The 20,795-nt window shown below is 55.7% G+C and overlaps 1 protein-coding gene across 4 annotated transcripts in view; it reads right to left on the bottom strand.

Annotated features, from left to right (window-relative positions):
• Nucleotides 1–20,795, bottom strand: part of APBA2 (amyloid beta precursor protein binding family A member 2) — a 195,980-nt gene that overhangs the window by 9,710 nt on the left and 165,475 nt on the right. For 2 of the 4 annotated variants that reach the window (XM_058666541.1, XM_004593146.2), the window contains 4 exons: nt 7,750–7,895; nt 6,900–6,935; nt 4,288–4,374; nt 1,038–1,223 (listed from right to left, as the gene is read on the bottom strand). In XM_058666541.1, coding sequence (XP_058522524.1) covers nt 1,038–1,223; nt 4,288–4,374; nt 6,900–6,935; nt 7,750–7,895 — 455 coding nt within the window. The remainder of the gene's footprint in view (nt 1–1,037; nt 1,224–4,287; nt 4,375–6,899; nt 6,936–7,749; nt 7,896–20,795) is intronic. The other 2 variants (XM_058666542.1, XM_004593147.2) reach the window with 1 other exon arrangement.

Here is a 20,795-nt window from a genome sequence, read left to right as displayed (position 1 = left end):
CAAGTTCAAGCATGTCCAGACTGCATTTCAAGGTCAGGGAACTATTGGGACCTTTCCCTGACTTGTGTGCTGGCCCCAAAGAGGACAGCAATCTGCTAGCCACATTGGCTCACGCTGCCAGCATGCAAAGCTTGTGCTAAGCTATATTCTTCACAGGGGCCAGGCGCACGGAGAAGATGTGGCCTTGACCGTTCCACACCAAAGGTTGCATGTGGCTTGAAGACGCTCACATCCCGTCAGGGAGCCTGGGCGTAGGTGAGCCCCCGCTCAGACACTCCAGCCTCCTATGGGTGCACTCCTGGGGAAGCAGCTGTGAGGACCTGCACAGCCCTGTGCCTGTCACCTGCCACGTGACAGCCCTGGGTGGGGCTCCTGGCTCCCAACCTCAGCCCAGCCCAGGCTAGTCCTGGCAGGCCTTTGAGGAGGAAACCAGTAGATGAGCACTCTGCTTCTCAAACCAGTAAAACATGTCACGTGGTAAAACTCTACTCCAGCAGTGGTGACAGAAATGGCTCTGCAGCAGCCACCCCTGTCCCCAAGCCAAGGAGCAGCCTGCAGGGGGTCTGCTCAGAGACCAGCGCTCATCCCCTCCGGCCGCATAAAAAACATTCTCATCCCATTGAGGGAAGGAGTCAAGGGCTGCATGGTCTCTTAAGAGACCTTTGGGATATGAAACTTTAGGATGTTTTAACTTGCTATGGGGTGCAACGCCAGAGGTTAGCCTCCGCTGTAGAGGACGAGGCACCCGATGGTTCAGGTTCCCATACAGGGAAGGTAGCAAGTGATCGGCTTTGCTATCCTGGCAGGTGGAGGGAGCAGGTTTTGTAAAAGGGCTGCTTCAAACGCACAGCTCCCCTGATACACTTAACTGCAGCTCCGTTATCGAATCGTTCCCAATAAGCTGGTTCATGGAGTCAGACAAAATCAGGTTCACACGCTCTGCAAACCCAGAGCATGAGGGAGAACACTGAGCCTGCAGGGACCCTCAGCAATGGCTCCTAGGGCTTCCCGCTGCCCTCCAGGGTGCCGGTACTCACGTCCTCTGACTCGAACACGTGGCAGATCATCTTGTACTGCTTCTTCCCCTCCTGGGCCCCGGGGGTGGTCTCCACGCAGTCCTGGGAGGCCGAGCGGGGCATGCGGCGCCTGGCCATGAGCACCACGATGTTGCCGATGTCGGCGATGTAGGAGATGGTGCGCAAGGCGTGGTCCATCATGGTTTCCTGCCGGGAGAGGAGGGGGAGAAGCCCGCGTCAGCCGCCATTCTGGGAGACAAGTCATTAACAGACACTCTCGCCCGGCTTCTCAACCTTGACGCCTGACATCTGGGATGCCATCGTTCTCCGCTATGCAGGGGCTGCTGTGTGCACATCCTGGCCTTGACCGACCAACTGCTGGGCCAACGGCACCTCCCCCTCTCTCGGCACATCTCCAGCTGCTGCCTCATGTCCCCCTGGGAGCAGGGAGGGGGTGCAAATTTTCCCACTGAGAGCCACAGCTCCAGTTATTGGAGCAACTGACAGCAGGGCGGGTGTGCTGTCAGAGTCTCTGCCTCCAGCTCCGGCTTCCTACCCCAGATGACTTTGCCGGCACTTGGGGAAGGCCTGGCTGGCTGTTAGTGGCATGAAGGGGCCCTGGGGAGAGCCCAGAGAACAGAGACGTCAGAGCCAAGGTTCCCCACCAAGTCAGCCCTTTGCCTGCAGGCCAAGCATTCTGGGTAAGGTCAGGGGGCACTGAGGTCTTCTGCTTGGCTCTCATCCACACAGGTGCCCGTAGGCCCAGCAGGTGCACTCTCCATGACTGACTGCACACAGAGCTCTGGGGCCTTCCTGCCACATGTGGACACCTTTCCTCAAACCTCCTGGGGTCCACTGGGCACCACACTGTCCATCTCTGAGACCAACTTGGTTTGGGGTCACAATCCCAGCCCCAGTGACAGAAACCTGGGAGGGGACAAGTAGGGCAGCTCTCCAGCACCTCAGGGACATCCTCCTTGCAGGTAAAAGCTGTCCTCCACCCTGGCCATCACCCTCTCTCTTCCCTCACCAGTCACTTCCACTTTCAGCTGGTGGGCCAGGGAGCCACCAGCACCATCAGCAGCCAGCTCCTGAAGCTACCAGTGGCCCTTGCTCCCGCCTTACAGAGGCAACTGCAAAAAGCTGCAGCAATAGCAGCAGACGCCTGGCAGCTGGCCTGGGCAAGACCCTGGCAAGGCGAGTCCTTAACTGGTGGGTTGGCTCACCCTGAGCAAGTCACAGGCTCCACCCCTAGGATCTGGATACCAGCCAGGCCTCGGTTGCCTGAGGGCCCAGCCTCCTAGAGGACAACTCCACACTGTTCTAACTAGGTGTCCAGGGGCTCCTGTGTGACTGCCTGGGGCTCCCCTGGACGTGGCCCCAGAGGCGTTTTCAAACCTTCATTGGCTCTGCTTGCTGTGACTCAGCTCTGAGTAGGACAAGATGCTGAGTCCAGCAGTCCTGAACCTGGGGTGGTCTTGGGGACTCCCCACACAGGTGGGAAAAAAGAGGGTGGGGAGGTAATCTAGGCCATTGGTCAGCAAGACCTCCGAGGACAAAGCCCCAATCTGACCACCGATCGTTATCTCTGATGGGGGTACTGGGGTGGGGAGACATGGTGCAGACCTGCACAGGGGAGAGGCAGGCGAAGTCCCATAGTGGCAGGAGCTGGCACGTCAGCTGGCAGGAGCTGACTCACTGGAAGATTGCCCACTCAGGGGTGGGCAGCCTGGGAGCGGGCCGTGGCACAGGTCTGGCAGCTTCAGACGCTCTGCCGCTTCCCCTGATCCCCAGGAAGAAGGGAGGAGAGAAGGGGCTCCTGGCACAGCTTCCCACAGGCAGCAGTGGTGGGCGAGGGAGAACATGAGCATCACCGGCATGTGGGATCCTGTTTCCACGTTGTCACTGCCCAGGAAACCCAGCCTGGCTCCCGGCGACAACAGCTGTCTCTGGGTCCAAGGCAGAGAGGCCCCATGTACACTCAGAATGTCCCACTGCCCATAGAGAGAAGGCAGTGTACAAACCCCAGGCTAGGGGCTGCACCCAGGCAGGACCCAGTTGGAAGGTCCTGCCTGGCCCACTGTGAGGCCATCTGAACACAAGGGCAACAGACGGCGATACACAGGTTCCACAAAGAGAACAGGGCACAGGAGGCCATGACAAAGGGAAGGAGGTGGCCAACGGGCAAGGTGGAGCATCTTTTTGGAGAGGAAGGCCAGCCCTAGAGCGGCTTGTGGGGCGAGATGAGAAGATGACCACGGTCATGGCCCTTGGGCCAGAGCAGCCACAGATACCAAAGCCCCATGGGTGCAGGGCCAGGAGTATCACCCCCAGGCACCAGCCACAAAGACACAGAGAGGCCTCTGCCCAGCACAGACCATCCTCACCAAGGCCAAGGGTGAGGGATCCTTCCCTGTCTGCCTGAGGCCACTCCCCTCACATTGGGAGCCTTGCCAGACCCCTGGCTCTGACCCCTGCCCACCACCACCTGCAGCCCCAGCCCTTCTCAAGGCCAGCCCATGATGACATGTTCTGCATTCCTCAGCTTCACTGCCTTCCCCATCACCCACAGGTGCCATGCAGGGATGCGGGCTGAGAAAGGAAAGCAGGATCATGGCCGGCAACCAGCTGAACCACAAGTAGGGGTGGGTGGCTACGACCTTCAGATCCCTCCCCAGGGCAGTCAGCCCTCCTGCTGGGCTTCCAGACTTGCCATTCAGGGGCTCCAGAAGGTTGCTCTAGAACCCAGCTACTCCCTGCATTTTGTTCCCATCTAGTCCTACCTATGATTGTGTCACATCTGCTGGCTTTTGTTCTTCCAGCCTCCTGCTCCCAGCCTTGCTTTAAATGATTTAGTTATTCAAAAGGCAGAGAGATCTTCCATTCGCTGGTTTTCTCCCTGAATGGCCAGTAGTGGCTAAAGCTGGGCTGGATCAGAGCCCAGAGCCCAGAATTCAATCCAGGTCTCCTACAGGGGTGGCAGAGACCCAAGTGCCGGAGCCATGACCTGCCATCTCGTCATGCAGGAAGCTGGATTGGAAGTGGACTGTTAGCACCCCAACAATGTCTCCACTGCCATGCCAAGCCCCGCCCTACTCCTCTTGTTACTCACATTCTTGGCTCTGCAACCACAGCCCACTCAGTGCCCAGGGACAGAGCATGGCTTGGGGACACCCATCCCCTCGGCTGCAGCTGCCTGACCTGGGTTCTCACAGGTCCCCAAGGTGCGAACGCCAGCACAGGGTTTGCACACGTTCAACACAATGCTCACCTGTGTGTCGGCGTTCAGAACCTTGATCCTCTGGGTGGAGATGAACAGGTCGACTTCCGTTAGCGTCTGCGCGTCGCCCTCGGAATTCTAACAAAGGATGGTGAACACGGTGACAAATCCAAATTATCCCGCGGCTGTGCACACACAGATGCCAGAGAGCAGCGCCCACCCTACTCTGGGCATCCTAAACCCAAGGGCCAGTGCCCGCAGCAGTTCCCAAAAGACAGAGAAAACAGGGGATGGGACGCTTCCAGGATGCTGGGCTGTGGTGGGGCATCCTGTCTCTTGGGGTCCCGTGGGGTGTGCCCCTCCAGAAGCCAGGTTAGCTGTGGCTAACTCGGGGAAGGCTGTATCCCACCCTGCAGGCTAAAGCTACTGCCTGGACTGGGGAGTCCAAGCATCTTCAGGAAATGAAGACGACATTTCCAGAGAAGCCGGATTAAGACGTCAGCCTCTCCTTCTAATTTAAGCAGTCACGAGCCTGCCCCCCGCCCCCAGCGGTCCTGGGCCAGGCTTCCCAAACCCCCAAGGGCAGGCGAACAGAGACCTGAGGCTGGCCGAGAGAGGCTGTTGCCAGGTGAACGGACCTGTCACCTGCATGCATGTGACCAGCTGCGATCCTGTAGACTGTTCTGGAAGCCGGGTGAACTTCAGGGTTTACCCCAAGCCAGCGCAGCCTTTAATTGGTTTCTCCATCAGTGAAAATCCTAATTACTACTGCACAGCGCTGATGAGATGCAAGATCCATCGGCCTCCCTCTCCCCCTCCTCTTCCCTCTCCCCGGGGTGAATAATTCTTCCCGGTCACCCAGGAGCCCATGGCGGTTTATCTTCCACTTCCAAACGGCAGAAACTGTGACTTAATGACTCACTAAAGATTGGAAATCAAAGGCCTCCCTGCTGATGCTGGTTCAAGAATGCCAAGCAACACAGAGGCTCCATAACACAGATAACTTAGTGCCTGAAACCCATCAACCAGGGCAACAGGCTCTGGGCCTTCTGGTCTACCACAAGCTGCTGACTGTTCTAATATATGCGAAGGGGGATGGGGCAGCCTCAACCTGGCTGCAATCCCACGGTCACCAGCATGTCTCTGGGCACACCCTGGGGTCCAGGCTAACCCAGCATCATAACCTTGCCAGCTGTGCCGAAGAACATGCCCTGGGCTTGGGGCAGACCAGCAGGTGGGGTGTACTAGCCCCGGAATAAGCCCTTGTTACCTGCAGAATGAGTGGCCAGGCCTGGGACCAACTCTAGGAACCTCACTCCATGTAAATTCCAGTCCAGAACAGAAGCCCTTGGCAGAGGTCTGGAGCAGCTCTTCCCCCAAAAGGGCAGAGCAAATCCAACCCACCCTCAGTCATGTGTCACCTTTGGCGCAGTCCTCCTGGGTCTGGTTGTGAGGACCTCCTCCAGGGACAGCGACTCTATAGGGCAGCTGGACCTGCAGATTCTGGGAGCAGGCTGTACATAGCCCAGGAGGACTTCCTGTGCCTCTGCCTACACTTCATGGGGAGCTGCAAGCTCTCTCTGCGGGGAGCATACCCCAACTGCAAGACTACGAACACCAGGGTTTACATATGTATCCCCCTACTCCAAACTCAGGTTGGCTGCCAACGTTAGCAAGGGTTCTCAGTGAAATGGGCTGAACTGGGTTCGGCCATTAGGGTGGGGTCCCTGTGGCTGTGTCTAGTGGCTTTATGAGGGACCCAGGAACCTGCACTTGCCATCTCTTGCCCTGGGTGCCCTGTGCCTCCTCTGGGTTCTGCCACCAAGGATGCCTTGACCAGGACTGAACCTCCATAACTATGAGCCCAAACAACCCTCTTTTCTGTATAGACTTGTACAGCTTCAAGTAGTTCATTACAGTAATGACAGGCTGACTGAGACAGCCAGCGGGGCCTGCTCTGTGCTGCCCGGAGACAGCCAGCGGGCAGTGTGATGGACAGAGGCAGAGGAACTTCCTGGAGATGACAAGGAAGTCCACTGGGCAAAGGAGAAAAGGCCCAAGCAGGTGGGAGTTTGACTGCTGGAGGAAGGGACACCCCAAGGGGTCCTGACTGCAACACCCCCCAAAATGCCGTGGCTTCAGGCCGGGCAGGGTGCACCAGCCTGGTCATTCTGACGTATTCTGCCAAGCACTGACTGGACAGCCAAGTGGACAGAGGACTAAGGGTTAGCCCCACTTGTAGAGCCGATGTGTGCCGGACGCTGCTTCATGGGGAGACAGCTGAGCCACCGCTCTTCCTGAGGCAGCAGATGAACCTTCCAGAGTCTAAATGACCAGGGGGCCTGGATACCAGCTGCATCAGCCACAGAACTGTCACCTCATGTTCCTCTAAAGCAAGTCCACAGAACACAGGGACATCACAGCAGCCGCCACATGCTAGTCCACGGGATACGCCAAATTACCAGAGTGCATCCTTACAGGAAGAACAAGGCCTTGGTCTCACTCCAAGCCTGCTTTCTACCATCCAGAGGAGAGCAGAAACTGCTTTACAATGCTGTGTGGATCTCCTGCCACACACTGAATCTCCCCCACAGCCCTGGGGCCAGCCCCAGCCACACCAGCGGAGACCCCACAAGGTCCCAGGGCCGCATGGTCCTACGCACCGCTTTCTTCTTGATCTTAGCAGCCTTCTGCATCCTCTGAGCAGCGTGCAAGAGAAAAGAAAAGCCAGCTGGGTGCTGAGAGCAGGAAGGCGTGTGGGCAGCTGTTCCCTCAGACTCAGTCCTGGCATCCACAGAAGCCCCCAGGGACAGAGGAACAACCACCACAAATGCCTGTCCACTGCCTGTCTGTGGAGGCTGGGACTGAGGACAGGACCTGGGATGGGGGGATGCAGTCAGCTAGCCTGGGGTCTGGGGCATGGCCTCAGTGAGCAGTGTTCAGCACTGACCCTTACTCCAGTGACCCCCACAGCTGACCTTAGGTGTCCCTGGGCCTCTGCCAAAGAGGGCTGGGGTGTGTTGAACACAATGGAGAGGCCAGTGTGGTGCTCATCACTCTGGGCCGGCAGTGTCTGCAGAGCCCCCTCGCCCCTCCCTCTGAGGCCGTGCCACTTTTAGGACATGCCTTCATCACCCTAAGAGTCTCAATGCCACAATGCCACGTGCACATGAGCTGCAAGGGTGTTGGGGTTCATCCAGAGGTCACACATGTAAATCACACAGGTGCAAACCATCCAACCAGGATGAGAGGCTCTAAACCCACAGTTGAAGCCAAGACCACTCCCAGTTGTTTTTAAAAGCTGCCTCTTCTAGAGGGCTTGGGATGGGGGATAGGGAGGTGTTTCTTCCGAGGGACCAGGGCTCCTGCACCCAGCCAAGGCTCCAGCCTGCCTCCACTTCACTGGGCAGCATGGCCCTCCCACTCTGCCCACACTGCAGACTGGACAGTGCACCTGTGCCTGTCACTACTGCCCTGTCTGTGCTCCTGGGCACCCCGTGGGCCATCCCCTACCTTGACCCGGCTGACGGCCTCCTGTGCTTGCATCATCCTGATGTTCTTGGAGGGGTTCCTCTCGGACAGTAGCTGCGTGGACCCCAGATAGTTGGCAGCAAAGATGATCCCATCGATGAGGTCTTCAGGCTCGCAGGGCCCTGGAACTGAGGGGGCACAGGGTGAGCATCTTCCTGGAAGAGGAGGGTTCTCCCCCAAGTCTCACCTGGCCTGAGGAACACGGTAGCTGGGATGAGGGGTAAACCCACTCCACCTTGTTACCCTGACAGTGCTTGGTGCCAGTTAACAGCACGAAATGAACAACGCAGCCAAGAAACTGCATGAGCAGTGTCAGGAGGGTGACCCTGGGGTCCCTGGACAGGATGCCTCCAGGAAGCTCCATCCCCAAGGTGATGGATGGCTGCAGCCCCAAGAGGTGCAGCTTCCCCAACAAGGCAGCACCCCCCATGCCTCCCACCAGCTTCCTGGAGCTTAGTGGACTGGGATCTGCCCCTCCAGGGGCTCCTGCTTGCCTGCAGCCCCCTTACCTCCAACCACACCACAGGCTCCCAGTGGACAACATAGCCCTTGTCCCATGTGCAGAGCCCCTGGCTGTGCAGGAGTGCCCCCAGCACTGTCCCAGTGAGAGTTACCACCCAGCTGCTACGGTGTGGAGCTCACACTGTGGGCATCTGCCAGAGAGTGGATGAGCCACTTTCTCAGGTCTGACTTCCGTGAGTTGGAGTGGAGAGAGACTCCCAAACCCCCTTGGTGAAGGGCAGAGGTCCCTGCAGGTGTCGGTGCAGCCTCAGCCAACATGGAAATGAGCGGCCTCAGCTGTGTCTCATAAAGATGTTTCCTCAGAGAGATCGGGGCCATGGTCGGGCACCTGCTCAGTTTGTCTGCAGTCCTGCCTGGACATGCCACCTCCCCTGTCCTGTTCCACAGCCCTCCTGCTTCGGGGGTTCTGGACCTGGGCTCCTGCTCTTGTCCTGGCTGCCCTGGGAGCCACAACAATGTCACAAGGCCAGTGACCTGCACGTCCCAACCCTCATGGCCACAACCTCCTCCCCAAACCCACACACTCAGCAGCCTGCTGTTGGCTCCACTGGCAGGCCCACAGCAGCCTCCATCCCAACCTGCCTGAAACAAGACAAGCCCTCACTCCTTCCTCTGTTCCAGGCCAGGCACAGCCCAGAGCTCCCCAGGCCCCCCAGCCACACTGACCACCCACATCTACCCCATCCACAAGTCCTGTCCCTACTGCCTGCCAAGCGTGTCTGGTATCGGCTCATTTCCCTCTGGCACCACTATCAACCAACATCACCCTGGACGGTGGGGGCTCCAGGGACAACAGACCAATAGAACCACAGTAGTCCAGAGGTCTGTGTCCCCCACCCAAAGACTGCATGTTGAAATCCCAACCTCCAAGATGATGGTTTGAAGAGTAAGGCTTTTGGGGGAGATCAGGCTGAGCAGTGGATATGATTAGTACCGCCATCGAAGCGAGCCCACAGAGCTCCCTCCTCTCTCTCCACCATGGACAGTACAAAGATAGTCAGCTCTCAGCGTCTGGCTATGCTGGTATCCTGAGCTGACCCCTGGCTCCCAGAAGCTTAGGGGTCCCCAGTCCAGGCTGAGCCCTGGATCAGCCACTAGCACAGCAGGGTTCTGCAGGGCCAGAAGGCTGATCTGCCCTTGCTCCCGAGTGCCGGTGAGCCTGCAGCCTGGTGTCCTGTTTGGAGGTCAGTGGCCATGGCGGGCCAGGCACTACACCAATGCCTGCATTCCCAGGCCATCTGGACGAGCGGCCAGGGAGGGGGCGGGCTGTCATCCACTGGAAGGGCCTGCAGTGCCTGTCATATGAGCTCCACAACATATGTCCTCCACAACCATTGGGTGGAGGACACAGCCATTGGGTGGAGGCCCAATACCTGTCTAAGCCCCGAGTCCTCACCCAACCTACCTCTGCCATCCGACTAGAGAAGGACATGCCCAGCTGCAGAACGCAAAGGCAGGTGGGACGGGGTCCTGGTAGGAGCTGGAGGGGAGGAGGTCCCTTGTGGAGCTTGTTTCTAGGGCACCAGCGTGGAAAAGTGGGGCCCCTTTCCTTCAGGGACAGCTCAGGCCCTGTGCCAGTTAAGCCTCAGTCACACTCTTCCTGGACCACCCGTGCTGGCCTACAGCTCCGCGCTGGCTTCAGTCAGAGAGAACGACGCGGCCACTGCAGTCTGACCAGGGTCTTGGCCCAACAAGGAGGGGGCTCCTCCCAGCCTCACTCCTCACCACGAGCCCTTCAACGCTCAACAAACCCTTCCTCCATGTCCCCTATGCATACACGCACACGCTCACTCACTCTCTCTCACACACGTGTACAAACTCATGTATAGCCACATGTGCATACATACACACATGTGCAACTCACATATATACACATACATAGTACACTCATATATGCATACATGCATCCACACACAGAGTCAAGGCGTCGCACAGCCTTCCTCATGAGGCCCACTCCTTCCCACAGAGCCCATGTACCTGCTGGGGGCTGACACTTGCCAGGGCAGCCAGGCCTTCAGAAAGAATGTGTCACTTTCCAGGGGCAGAGGGCCAAGTAACAGCTTCAGGTGGCCTGGTGCAGCACCTGCTGTTTTGGCCTCAATTTTCTCCTGGCAAAGTGGAGGGGGAGCCTCCCAGTTTCTCTTTCTGCAGGGGGTTTCGCACAGGGAATGCCTGGCATGAACTGACCACCCTTAGGATTTACACACAACCCTGGAGACAGATGGCAGGACCCAGGGCACGCCAGCCCAACCACACCCCCGCCATAGTGACTGGCTGCAGGAGAGGGACCGAGGCCCTCAGGCACAGTGCCTGTGGCCACTGGACACGGCCACAGCAGGGCCCTGACTCAAAGGCAGCCGCGTCCCGGCTGGGGGCGTCTACATTGCCAAGACTGTAGCATATCCCGGCTACAGGCAAACAGCAGCACACACTTCTCTGCTTAAAACACCCAGAGCTGAAGTCTTCAGCAGGGAAGGGGAAGGGGGACTTGGAGTGCCCTCCCCCCGTCCTGAGTCACATGTGCCTTGGCCTCTGACCCCAGAGACTGTGCCTCATTGAACTCACAGGATACATTCTCACTTTATTTCTCTGTGTGTCTCTCTCTCCCTCCCTCTGTCCTGTGAGTAACTTGGGGTGGGAACACACCTGGTCTCTAGCAACAAGAACAGACCCCTTCCCTTCCCAGCTACTTCAAAAACAAATTTAATTTGGACTCTGCAAGGTCAACCCGCTCTCGCCAGCCCGGGCCCATGCTCATGCGCTCATGCGGAAGCCAGCAGGAGGCTGCCCCGACCCTATGACAAAACCCCAAGCCCCAAGGGTGAGAACGCCCCTGCTGACCCCTGAGGTTCATCAAGGCCACAGTCAATGCGGCCTCTTCCTCTCACTAGGGTGCCTTGGTCCTGTCTGTGGAGCAAACAAAACCTTCTCCCAGACAGGAAGGATCCATGCAGCAGGCAGGGGCTGCAGGGGTCAGGGGCAGTGGGAGAAGGAAGCCCCCTGCCCCACCCAAGCATCTTTTCCCACCTGAGGTTCATGCTACACTTGACCCCCCAGGGTTTTGGACTGCAGGAAACCCACCTTGGATGGGTCACCTGTCACTCCAGTGAGCATGGGCCCAAGCACATAGCAGGGACCTGATGCAGTGAGCATTACTAGCCAAGAGATGGTGCCACACTGCTCTGCAGAAATGACCGAGCCTCCCAGCCACCCGAGAATTCTGTCCAGGGTGCTTACTCACATTCTGGGTGTGGGAAGGGAGGCTTTATGGAGCCCCATGAGCTTTAGCTAAGGGTCAAGGTTGACCAGCCCCGCCCCAAACACATGGCTGTCATAGAATTACGGAGCTGCAGCAGGAGCAGTGTGGTCTACGCTAAGACCACCAGGGGGAGACAGAGCGACAGAAGAATGAAGAGAAGAGGTTCTAGGAACTGCTGCCTCCCCAGGGAGTGGCTTTTCCCTCGCACAATGTCCCTCTTCCTTACAGAAGCATGTGTGATTGTGTGTGCACAGCTTGCTAAGGAAGGCAGCACTATGCCCTTCCTTGCCCGACGCCCGGTTCTCCCATGTCAGCCCTCCAAACAGGGAGGTCATGGGGCATCCCAAAGGGCTGTGCCTTCCAGCCCCTGAACGAGGGTGGTAAGCATGGTAAGCGGGGCTTCCACTGTGCCTGCTTCTCTCTGGGGTCTTCAGAGGCTGGGCACAGGGGCACAGGTGTGCACCTACAGACAGGAGGCCTGGCATGAAGCCCCAGGCCAGACACAGCACCCTGTGCATGACAAGAGGATACCACCTCCCAGCCCCTCATAGTCCACTGGGGCAGACCCCACTGTCCACTGGGGCAGACCTCACTGTCCACTGGGGCAGACCCCACTGTCCACTGGGGCAGAACCCACAGTCCACTGGGGCAGACCCCACTGTCCACTGGGGCAGAACCCACAGTCCACTGGGGCAGACCCCACTGTCCACTGGGGCAGAACCCACAGTCCACTGGGGCAGACCCCACTGTCCACTGGGGCAGACCCCACTGTCCACTGGGGCAGACCCCACTGTCCACTGGGGCAGACCCCACAGTCCACTGGGGCAGACCCCACTGTCCACTGGGGCAGACCCCACAGTCCACTGGGGCAGACCCCACTGTCCACTGGGGCAGACCCCACAGTCCACTGGGGCAGACCCCACAGTCCACTGGGGCAGACCTCACTGTCCACTGGGGCAGACCCCACTGTCCACTGGGGCAGACCCCACAGTCCACTGGGGCAGACCCCACTGTCCACTGGGGCAGACCCCACTGTCCACTGGGGCAGAACCCACAGTCCACTGGGGCAGACCCCACTGTCCACTGGGGCAGACCTCACTGTCCCAGTTTTATCAAAAAGGACCACTGAAGTGACCTTGGCTGAGATCCTGTTCTGCAACCAGGCCAGCAGAGGGCCAAGACCAGGCTGCAGAGACAGCACCAGCCGGATGTGAGGAGCTGGGGATGGGGACGGGGCATGCAGTAGCCACCAGGGCGGCAGCCCAGCCCATGAGAATCAGCTCAGCTCAGCAAAGAGCTGAGAGGAAGAAGAGGGAAGAGTGGAGAGGCTACTGCAGGGCAGGAGTCCAGGCCAGGGAGCAGGCTGCAGGTGCGGGCCTGGGGTAGGGGCAGGCAGTGGCACTCTGGGATGCACTTGCAAGTGTGAGATGAGGAGGGGTGCAGAGTCACTGGATGGGCAGAGCCGGCACCCCAGAGAAGGGCTGACCTTGAGGGGTTCTGGGCAGGCTCTATTGCAGGGGCCTTTGCATCCTGCAGAAGGAACCCAGCAGGCCGCTGACTCAGGAGTCCCTGGCAGGGAAACAGATGGGGAATGAAGTGTAGCAGGTGCCAAGCATGGCACACGCAGGGATGAGTCACGAGCGGGGGTGGCAGGGAAGCTGCAGGGGGAGCAGTGGGAGGGGGCCCCAGGCTCAGCTCTGTCCCAGCGCCAAGCAGAGGAGGAGTATTTGGAAACGGAGGAGTGCCCATCTGTGTCAACACTGCCCAGAGGCCAACTTCAAGGAGTCCTTGGAGATTGGACTTTGTGACAAGGAGGTTCTGGTACCATTGGGACAGCATGTACAGGGACAGCAGGTGGGAGCCAGCAAGTGGCTGAACTGTGTGGGACGCTCAGACACCAGCACATCCCTAACGTCCTGGTGAGTAGTAGGGGAGTTAGGTGGTGTAATGGCTGGACAGAGGCCAGCAGGAAAGAGAGTGGAGACGGAGAAGAGACACGAAGCCTCAAGGGCAACGGGACACTTAGCTATGCCAGAAGGACTGGGCAGCACAGCACACGGTGTGAGGTAGGGCTGCAGCCACCTGCCAGGCCAGCCGAATGGCCACTTGTGGGGAGGAGTCAGGAGTGGGGAGAGGAATGGCGATGACCCACGCCAGGCTGGAGCTGTGCTCCATGCTGCATCTTCCATGGGCCAAGGCATGCTCTCAACCCTGCACATGCACTGTCTGCCTGCCCCAAATACCTGCCCACCACTCCAGCCTGTCCCTTCCCTGTGGTTCCTAGGCCTCAAGAACTCCCCGTCACCACTGCCATACCCGCAAAAAGGTGAAGACAAGGAGTGGTCTGAAAAGCTCTGACCAGGGCCAGGTCACCCCAGGCCCTGCACCAGAGGAGGGGGTGTCCCTAACGGAAAGAAAGAAGGAGCTCCCTGGGGTGGCACTGTAGATAGGGCCAAGTTCTCACAGAGGAGCAGCGGAGAACAGTCAAGATCACGCTCAGCACAGCATGTAGACTGGCCGCGCAGGTTAGGTGCCAGCTTGGCTTGGGCAGACTGGCTTCCCTGAAGAGGCATCATAAATCAACCAGCCCAAAGTGGGACAAAGACATGGAACTGTTCACTGAAGTGCTGTGTGCAACAGCAGGAAGCATCCAGCTCGGCGGAACAGGAGACCTCATCCGGAACTGAGCACCATGGAAGACCTGCTGCGTGCAGCTGTGCCCTGTCCAGCACCCGGGCACCCTTCAAATGAAGCGAAAAAAGCACCATGGGAAAAAAAGGAGGCCAAAGCAGTCCCATTTACCTAACAAAGGGGGAAATATGCATCCAAAAACATTGCTATGGGCCCTGTGCGATAGCCTAGCAGCTAAAGTCCTTGCCTTGAATGTGCTGGGATCCCATATGGGTGCTGGTTCTAATTCTGGCAGCTCCACTTCCCATCCAGCTCCCTGCTTGTGACCTCGGAAAGCAGTTGAAGACAGTCCAAAGCCTTGGGACCCTGCACCCGTGTGGGAGACCCAGAAGAAGCTCCTGGCTCCTGGCTTTGGATTGGCTCAGCTCCAGCCGTTGCAGCCGCTTGGGGAGTGAGCCATTGGACATAAGATCTTTCTCTCTATATATCTGCTTTTCCAATAAAAATAAGTAAATCTTTAAAAACAAAACAAAGCAAAACAATGCCCCAAATGCTAAGAAACAGGTCTTCATAGCGGGGGTGAAGGCGCTGGGGAGAGAAATGAAACATCCTCGACTCCGCAGTATTTTATATGATGAGCAAAATGAATTTCCAAAAGCTAATTACTAGGAATCAGAAGAAGTCAAAGAAATGAAATGTGTGTCCCATTTGTGACACAACGCAAAATCAAGAACTCTGTTAACACAATGTGGAACACATTCACTCCCCTGCAGACCCCGCTGAAGACAAATCACTCATACGCTACAGCCCCTAAGGGCTTGGCGGTGTGGGGGACGTCCCCCCGAGATGGAGAGGGGCACAACATGTCATTACATGAATGAGCCCTGCAGTCCCTGGCTAAGTCAATATGCATCATGGTGCATTCCAACCTAGCAAACCTCACCCTGGACTGAGACGGCTTCAACAGTAAAGGCACACTATCTCACAGCTTCTGTGAGTTCATCACCAAGCATGGCTTAGCAGGCTACCTGTGGCTCAGAGTCAGGCTGTCCCCTGGGGCTGCCGCCACCTTCAGGCCCACAAGGGAAGGAGCTGCTTGCAAGTCCAGGGTCAGGGTTGTCTGGCTGTTCCCAGAGACACCAGCCCTGTGTCTCTTGACAGGGCAACTCAGAGCCAGGGCCTAGTGTGTGAGAGCCAGCCTGAGACAGGGCATCCAAGACAGATGTCATTCTCTTCGCAGACCAACCTGGGAAGTGGTGACCTGTCATGTCTGCTACTCTATCCACTCAAAAATCAAGCCAACAAGTCCAGCCCACACTGCCCAAGAACATATGCATCCAGAAGTGGAGACCGCTGGCGACCGCTGGGGGGGGGTGGGTCACATGGGTGACTTCATACTTACCTTTGACCAAATCTGCAACCACAAGCACCTGTGGCAATACCCAGGCTATGGCCTCTGTTCACCATTTCATGGGGCTCCTTGGAAAAATGAACTGGGGCAAGCGACAGTTGATGATCTGTCCAGTGAAATCAGAAAGCCAGGGAGCTGCTATAAACGAGGGAGCCCTATCCTTAGGAAGGAGAACCACCGCAAGAGGAGCTGCCATTGTCTCGCCCGGTCACGGCTGGGACAAGGGAGCATCGACACTACATCACACCAGCTCTCACCAACCCGGCTCCCGCCCCATGGTGCTCGCCGACAGCCTGGCTGTGTGGGAAACTCGTTCATGCTGAAGACTTCTGCCTCCAGGGAAGGAGTCTTTGGAGCTCTGCTTCTTACTGAAACACACGCTTGATGAGGGGACATTTCCCTGCACAGAACACTGGGGACTCCACAAAGCAGTGGCGGGAACAGCATGCCTCCACGCTCCACCCTCCGCATGCTGCACGGATCTGAGCAAGGATTGTTCCCACCCAGAGACAGGGCCAGATGGTGTGTGCCTCCTGAGGAAGAGCATGGTGACAGGTACTATCCTCCAGAGATGGGATGAGGTCAAGGTCAACCCTCTGTCCGTCTGCAAGCTCGCTGTTTCCTGGGACACAACACTGTGTTGGTATAACCAGCCAACACTGTGTTGGCATAACCAGTGAATGACACAGATCATTCCACAACAGTGACAAGAAAACTCAGGAAAGCCAAAGGAGAGATGGGTGGAGAACTTACAAGAGACACCAGGAAACCATGGAATACATCTTGGAGGGATCTCATGGGAGCCCCATCCAAACAGGCACACTGGAGGGGCCATCACCGTGGTGCAGCACTCTAAGATAAGATACTGCCTGCAAAGCTGGCATCCCATAGCACTGAGCTGTTCCTAGTCCTGGCTGTTCCGCTTCTGCATCAGCTCATCACTAATGAAGCCAGGGAGGCAGCAGAAGATGGCTCCAGTACCTGGGTTCCTGACATCCACTGGGAAGACTCAAAGGGAGTCGCGGGCTGCTGGCTGTAGCCTGGCTCACCGCTGGCTCTTCTGGCCATTAGGGGAATGAATCTGTAGGAGGGAGATCTCTCTCTGCCACTGTCATTCTGCTCTTTAAATAGACAATGTTTTAAAAATCACACTGCAAACTGGGGAAATATCAATACTAACTGGGAATTAATGAAATGACTGTTTATCTTACTTTAGTCATGGTATCAGGGATGGGATTTTTTCAAAAAATAAGGTCCCTATATCTTAGAAACACACATTTGAAATTTTCAAGAGGAAACTGTGAGGTCTAAGATTTGCTTTGGAGTAACATGACAAGAAGGCGAAGGTGTAGATTAAACAGCACTGGCTGCTGAAAAGGTGGACCTGTGACAGGTGCAGTGAGGGCGAAGGTGTAGATTAAACAGCACTGGCTGCTGAAAAGGTGGACCTGTGACAGGTGCAGTGAGGGCGAAGGTGTAGATTAAACAGCACTGGCTGCTGAAAAGGTGGACCTGTGACAGGTGCAGTGAGGGCGAAGGCATTTTCCCTATTTCAGCAGATGTTTCAATTTTTCATAATAAAAATGAAGAGATCTATTAAAAGGTGTTTTTTTCAGCAAGCTAAATTCCCCTGCTCTGTAACATCATGCCTTGTGTTCTACACAAGCCAATTAGACAAGTTAGAAGGAACAAACAAGAGAGGAAGCAGCAAAAAGTCATCTTCATTCGCAGATGGCATGATGGCATGCCAGGAAAAACCAAGAAAATAACAAAAAATCTATTTTGAAAAATAAGAGACTTCATTAAGGAAATGGTTTCAAATGTAATGCATTGAAAATCAATAGTGGTCCAGCACGATGACCTAGTGGCTAAACCCTTGCCCTAGCAACCGTCGAGATCTGATATGGGCACCAGCTTGTGTTCTGGCTGCTCCATTTCCCGTCCAGCTCCCTGCTTGTGGCCTGGGAAAGCAATCGAGGATGGCCCAGAGCCTTGGGATCCTGTACCAGGCCCGGAAGGAGCTCCTGGTTCCTGGCTTCGGATCGGCTCAGCTTTGGCTGTTGGCAGCCACTTGGGGAGTGAACCAGTGGACAGAAGACATTTTTCTCTGTTTTTCCTTTTCTCTGCAAATCTGACTTTCCAATTAAAAAATAATAAAAATAAATCTTTTTAAAAAGCAATAGCTTCTTCTGTACCTACAAACAGCAACTAGTTGGAAACGATGACATGAAAAAATAAGATGAGCAAAAACAATTCAAGGGACAACACAGCAAGACCTAGAAGAAAGAGATATGTGAATTTTTATGAATAAAGCTTGGTGATGACGAACCTTGACTAAAGGTTCTTTTGTGCCTGGGAATACTGTAACAGAAGCCAACACTGCCTCTAACTAGATAAATTCAGTGCACGCCACATAACAACAACAACAGAGATTTGATGCACCACTCTATCTAGATATGAGTTTAAGATTTCTACACAGAAACACATGGGCAAAAGTAGCCAGGGAAGATTTGCAAAGAAAGGACAGTAGCAAGGGAAAGAATGAGCCCTACTGAGTAACAAAACACACCACAATTCCCAGGTACCAGTTGAAGTCCTTGGTGCTCCACTTCCAATCCAGGTCCTAACGCAGCTGGCAAAGTAGGGAATGCAGACCCAAGCCCTTGAGCCCCTCTGCCACGTGGAAGACCAGGACGAGGCCCCCGTCTCCTGGTTTCAGTCTGGCCCAGCCCTGGCAATTGTGGCCATTTGGGGATTGAACCAGAGAATAGAAAATTTCTCTTTCCTATCTCCCTCTGTTAACTCTGCCTTTCCAATAACTAAAACACATTTTATTTTTACAGATTAATTTATTTTTATTGGAAAGTCAGATATGCAGAAAGGAGAGACAGAGAGGAAGATCTTCCGTTCATTGATGCACACCCTAAGTGGCCACAATGGTCAAAGCTAAGCCAATCCGTCAGGAGTCAGGAGCTTCCTCCAGGTCTCCCACACAGGTGCAGGGTCCCAAGGCTTTAGAGTGTCCTTGACTGCCTTCTTAGGTCACAAGCAGGGAACTGGATGGGAGAAGGGGCTGCCAGGATTAGAACCAACACCCATATGGGATCCCGGCACGTTCAAGGTGAGGACTTTAGCTACTAGGCTTCCACACCAGGCCCAACAAATCCTTTTATAAAAAGAAGAGCTGAGTTTAGTGCGTGATGTTAGAGGCTGACGAGTGTAGTAGCATCCCCGGGAGTGTTGTATGAACTATGGTACTCATTTCCATGAGCCTTCTGAATCGCCCTCTCCCAGGACAGCTCGAGACACATGAATGAGGAGTCAGGTGGGACCCCTAACATTTTCATTTATTTCATGTATCTGAAAGGCAGGCAGTACTCTCTCATCTACTGCCTCACACTGCAGATGCCCACAACGCTGGGGCGGGGACAGGCCAAAGGCAGGAGCCGGGAACTCAAACTGGGTCTCCTGTGGCAGTGCTGGGAGCCCAGCTGCCAGCTGCTCCCTCCCAGGGTGGCCATTAACAGAAAGTTGGGAACGGACCTGGGACTCAGACCGAGGCGCTCCCCTATGAGCTGCAGATGCTCCCAGCGGCACGTGAATGGCTACACGAGGCACCTGTTCCCAGACCCGAGTTGTTCTGGCCCAACTGTTAGGTGTTTGGGGGGAAAATGCTGAAAACAGAATCCTGTATGTACACACACACACACACACACACACACACACACACACCAAAATTCATCCCAGATAAGTCTAATAAATAATTTTAGGGCCCGGCATGATGGCCCAGTGGCTGTATCCTTTACCTTGCATGCACTGGGATCCCATATGGGTGCTGGTTCATATCATGGTTGCTCCACTTCCCATTCAGCTCCCTGCTTGTGGCCTGGGACAGCACCAAAGCCTTGGGCCCCTGCCCACGTAGGAGACCCAGAAGAAGCTCCTGGCTTCTGCCTTCACATCAGCTCAGCTCCAACTGTTGTAGTTACTTGGGAAGTGAGCCAGCAGATGGAAGACCTATCTCTTCTTCTCTGTGGATCTGCCTTTCCAACAAAAATAAACAGAACTTTAAAAAATTCTTTCAAATATAATCAAAATATGGAAAACAAAAGACAAGAGTAACCTGGGGAAACCTGTACAAGACAGATCAATGGGTTCATTTCCTGTACATGTAAAGACACACACGAAGGAGGCCGGAGAGGTGCAGTAGGTTGGATGGCAGCTTGGGAGCCTACATGCCGTAGTAGAGAGTCTGGGCTGTAGTCCCAGCTCCACTCCAGACTTCAGATTCCTACTAACACCTAACCTGCAAGGCAGCAGGCAAGGGCTCAAGCTCTTGCTGGGCCCCTGCCACCCCTGTGGGAGGCTCTTGACTCCTGGTTGCAGCAAGCACCTAGGGAGTAAACACAGATGGATGGATAGAAGGCCTCTTTGTCTCTCAAATAAAATGCAAATAAATAAATAACTTTTGGAAAAAGATTAGAAGTAAGAAAAACACGAAGAGGCAAGAGGAAATGGGAAAATGTTGGCCAAAGTCTACAAAGTTCCAAACGTAAGATGAACAGGTGCTGGGATCTACTGCCTGGTGGACAACATGCTGTGTGTATATAAGAGACTTGCAAAGCCTGTAGCTCTTATGTGTTCTCACCAGAGACAAAATAATCACGTGGGAGGAAACAGGCTAATTAGTTTCATTGTTGCCATCATTTCATAAAACATACTCACACCAAAATCTCATGCTGAGAGTCTTAAAGGCATATTATTTTCCTGAGAACTGGGAGCCTGGCTATACACATACCACCACTTCTACCACCCCGGCCTGGGGCCAAGACCAAACAGCTGATGGCACACAGGATGGGCAACCAGGGATAGTGCTCACTGCCGTACCCTAGGGCAGTCACTTGGGCACAGTAACTGGTGCTGTGAAGCCCCTGCTCTGAGCCGTGTTCCACCAGGGAACTCATCCCTCTCGCCACCGTGACCGGAAAGCACTCCACAGTCCATCTGCAGGTGAACAAAACACCGTGTGCCCACCACAGGCCGGCTGCTCGCCCCTCCCAGAGTGCAGACTGGCAGCCAGCAGTGTCTTCCTGAGCACAGGGCCCGCACGGAGGCTGGCATACACCCAGGGAACGTGGGACAGGAGTCACAGAGGCCGGGTGAGTTTTCCATCACGGCAGGCAGCAGGGCAGGATGACCTGTGGC

Source organism: Ochotona princeps, chromosome 6, assembly GCF_030435755.1.
Source record: "Ochotona princeps isolate mOchPri1 chromosome 6, mOchPri1.hap1, whole genome shotgun sequence".
Taxonomy (NCBI): domain Eukaryota; kingdom Metazoa; phylum Chordata; class Mammalia; order Lagomorpha; family Ochotonidae; genus Ochotona; species Ochotona princeps.
This window is presented reverse-complemented; position numbering and strand designations above follow the sequence as displayed.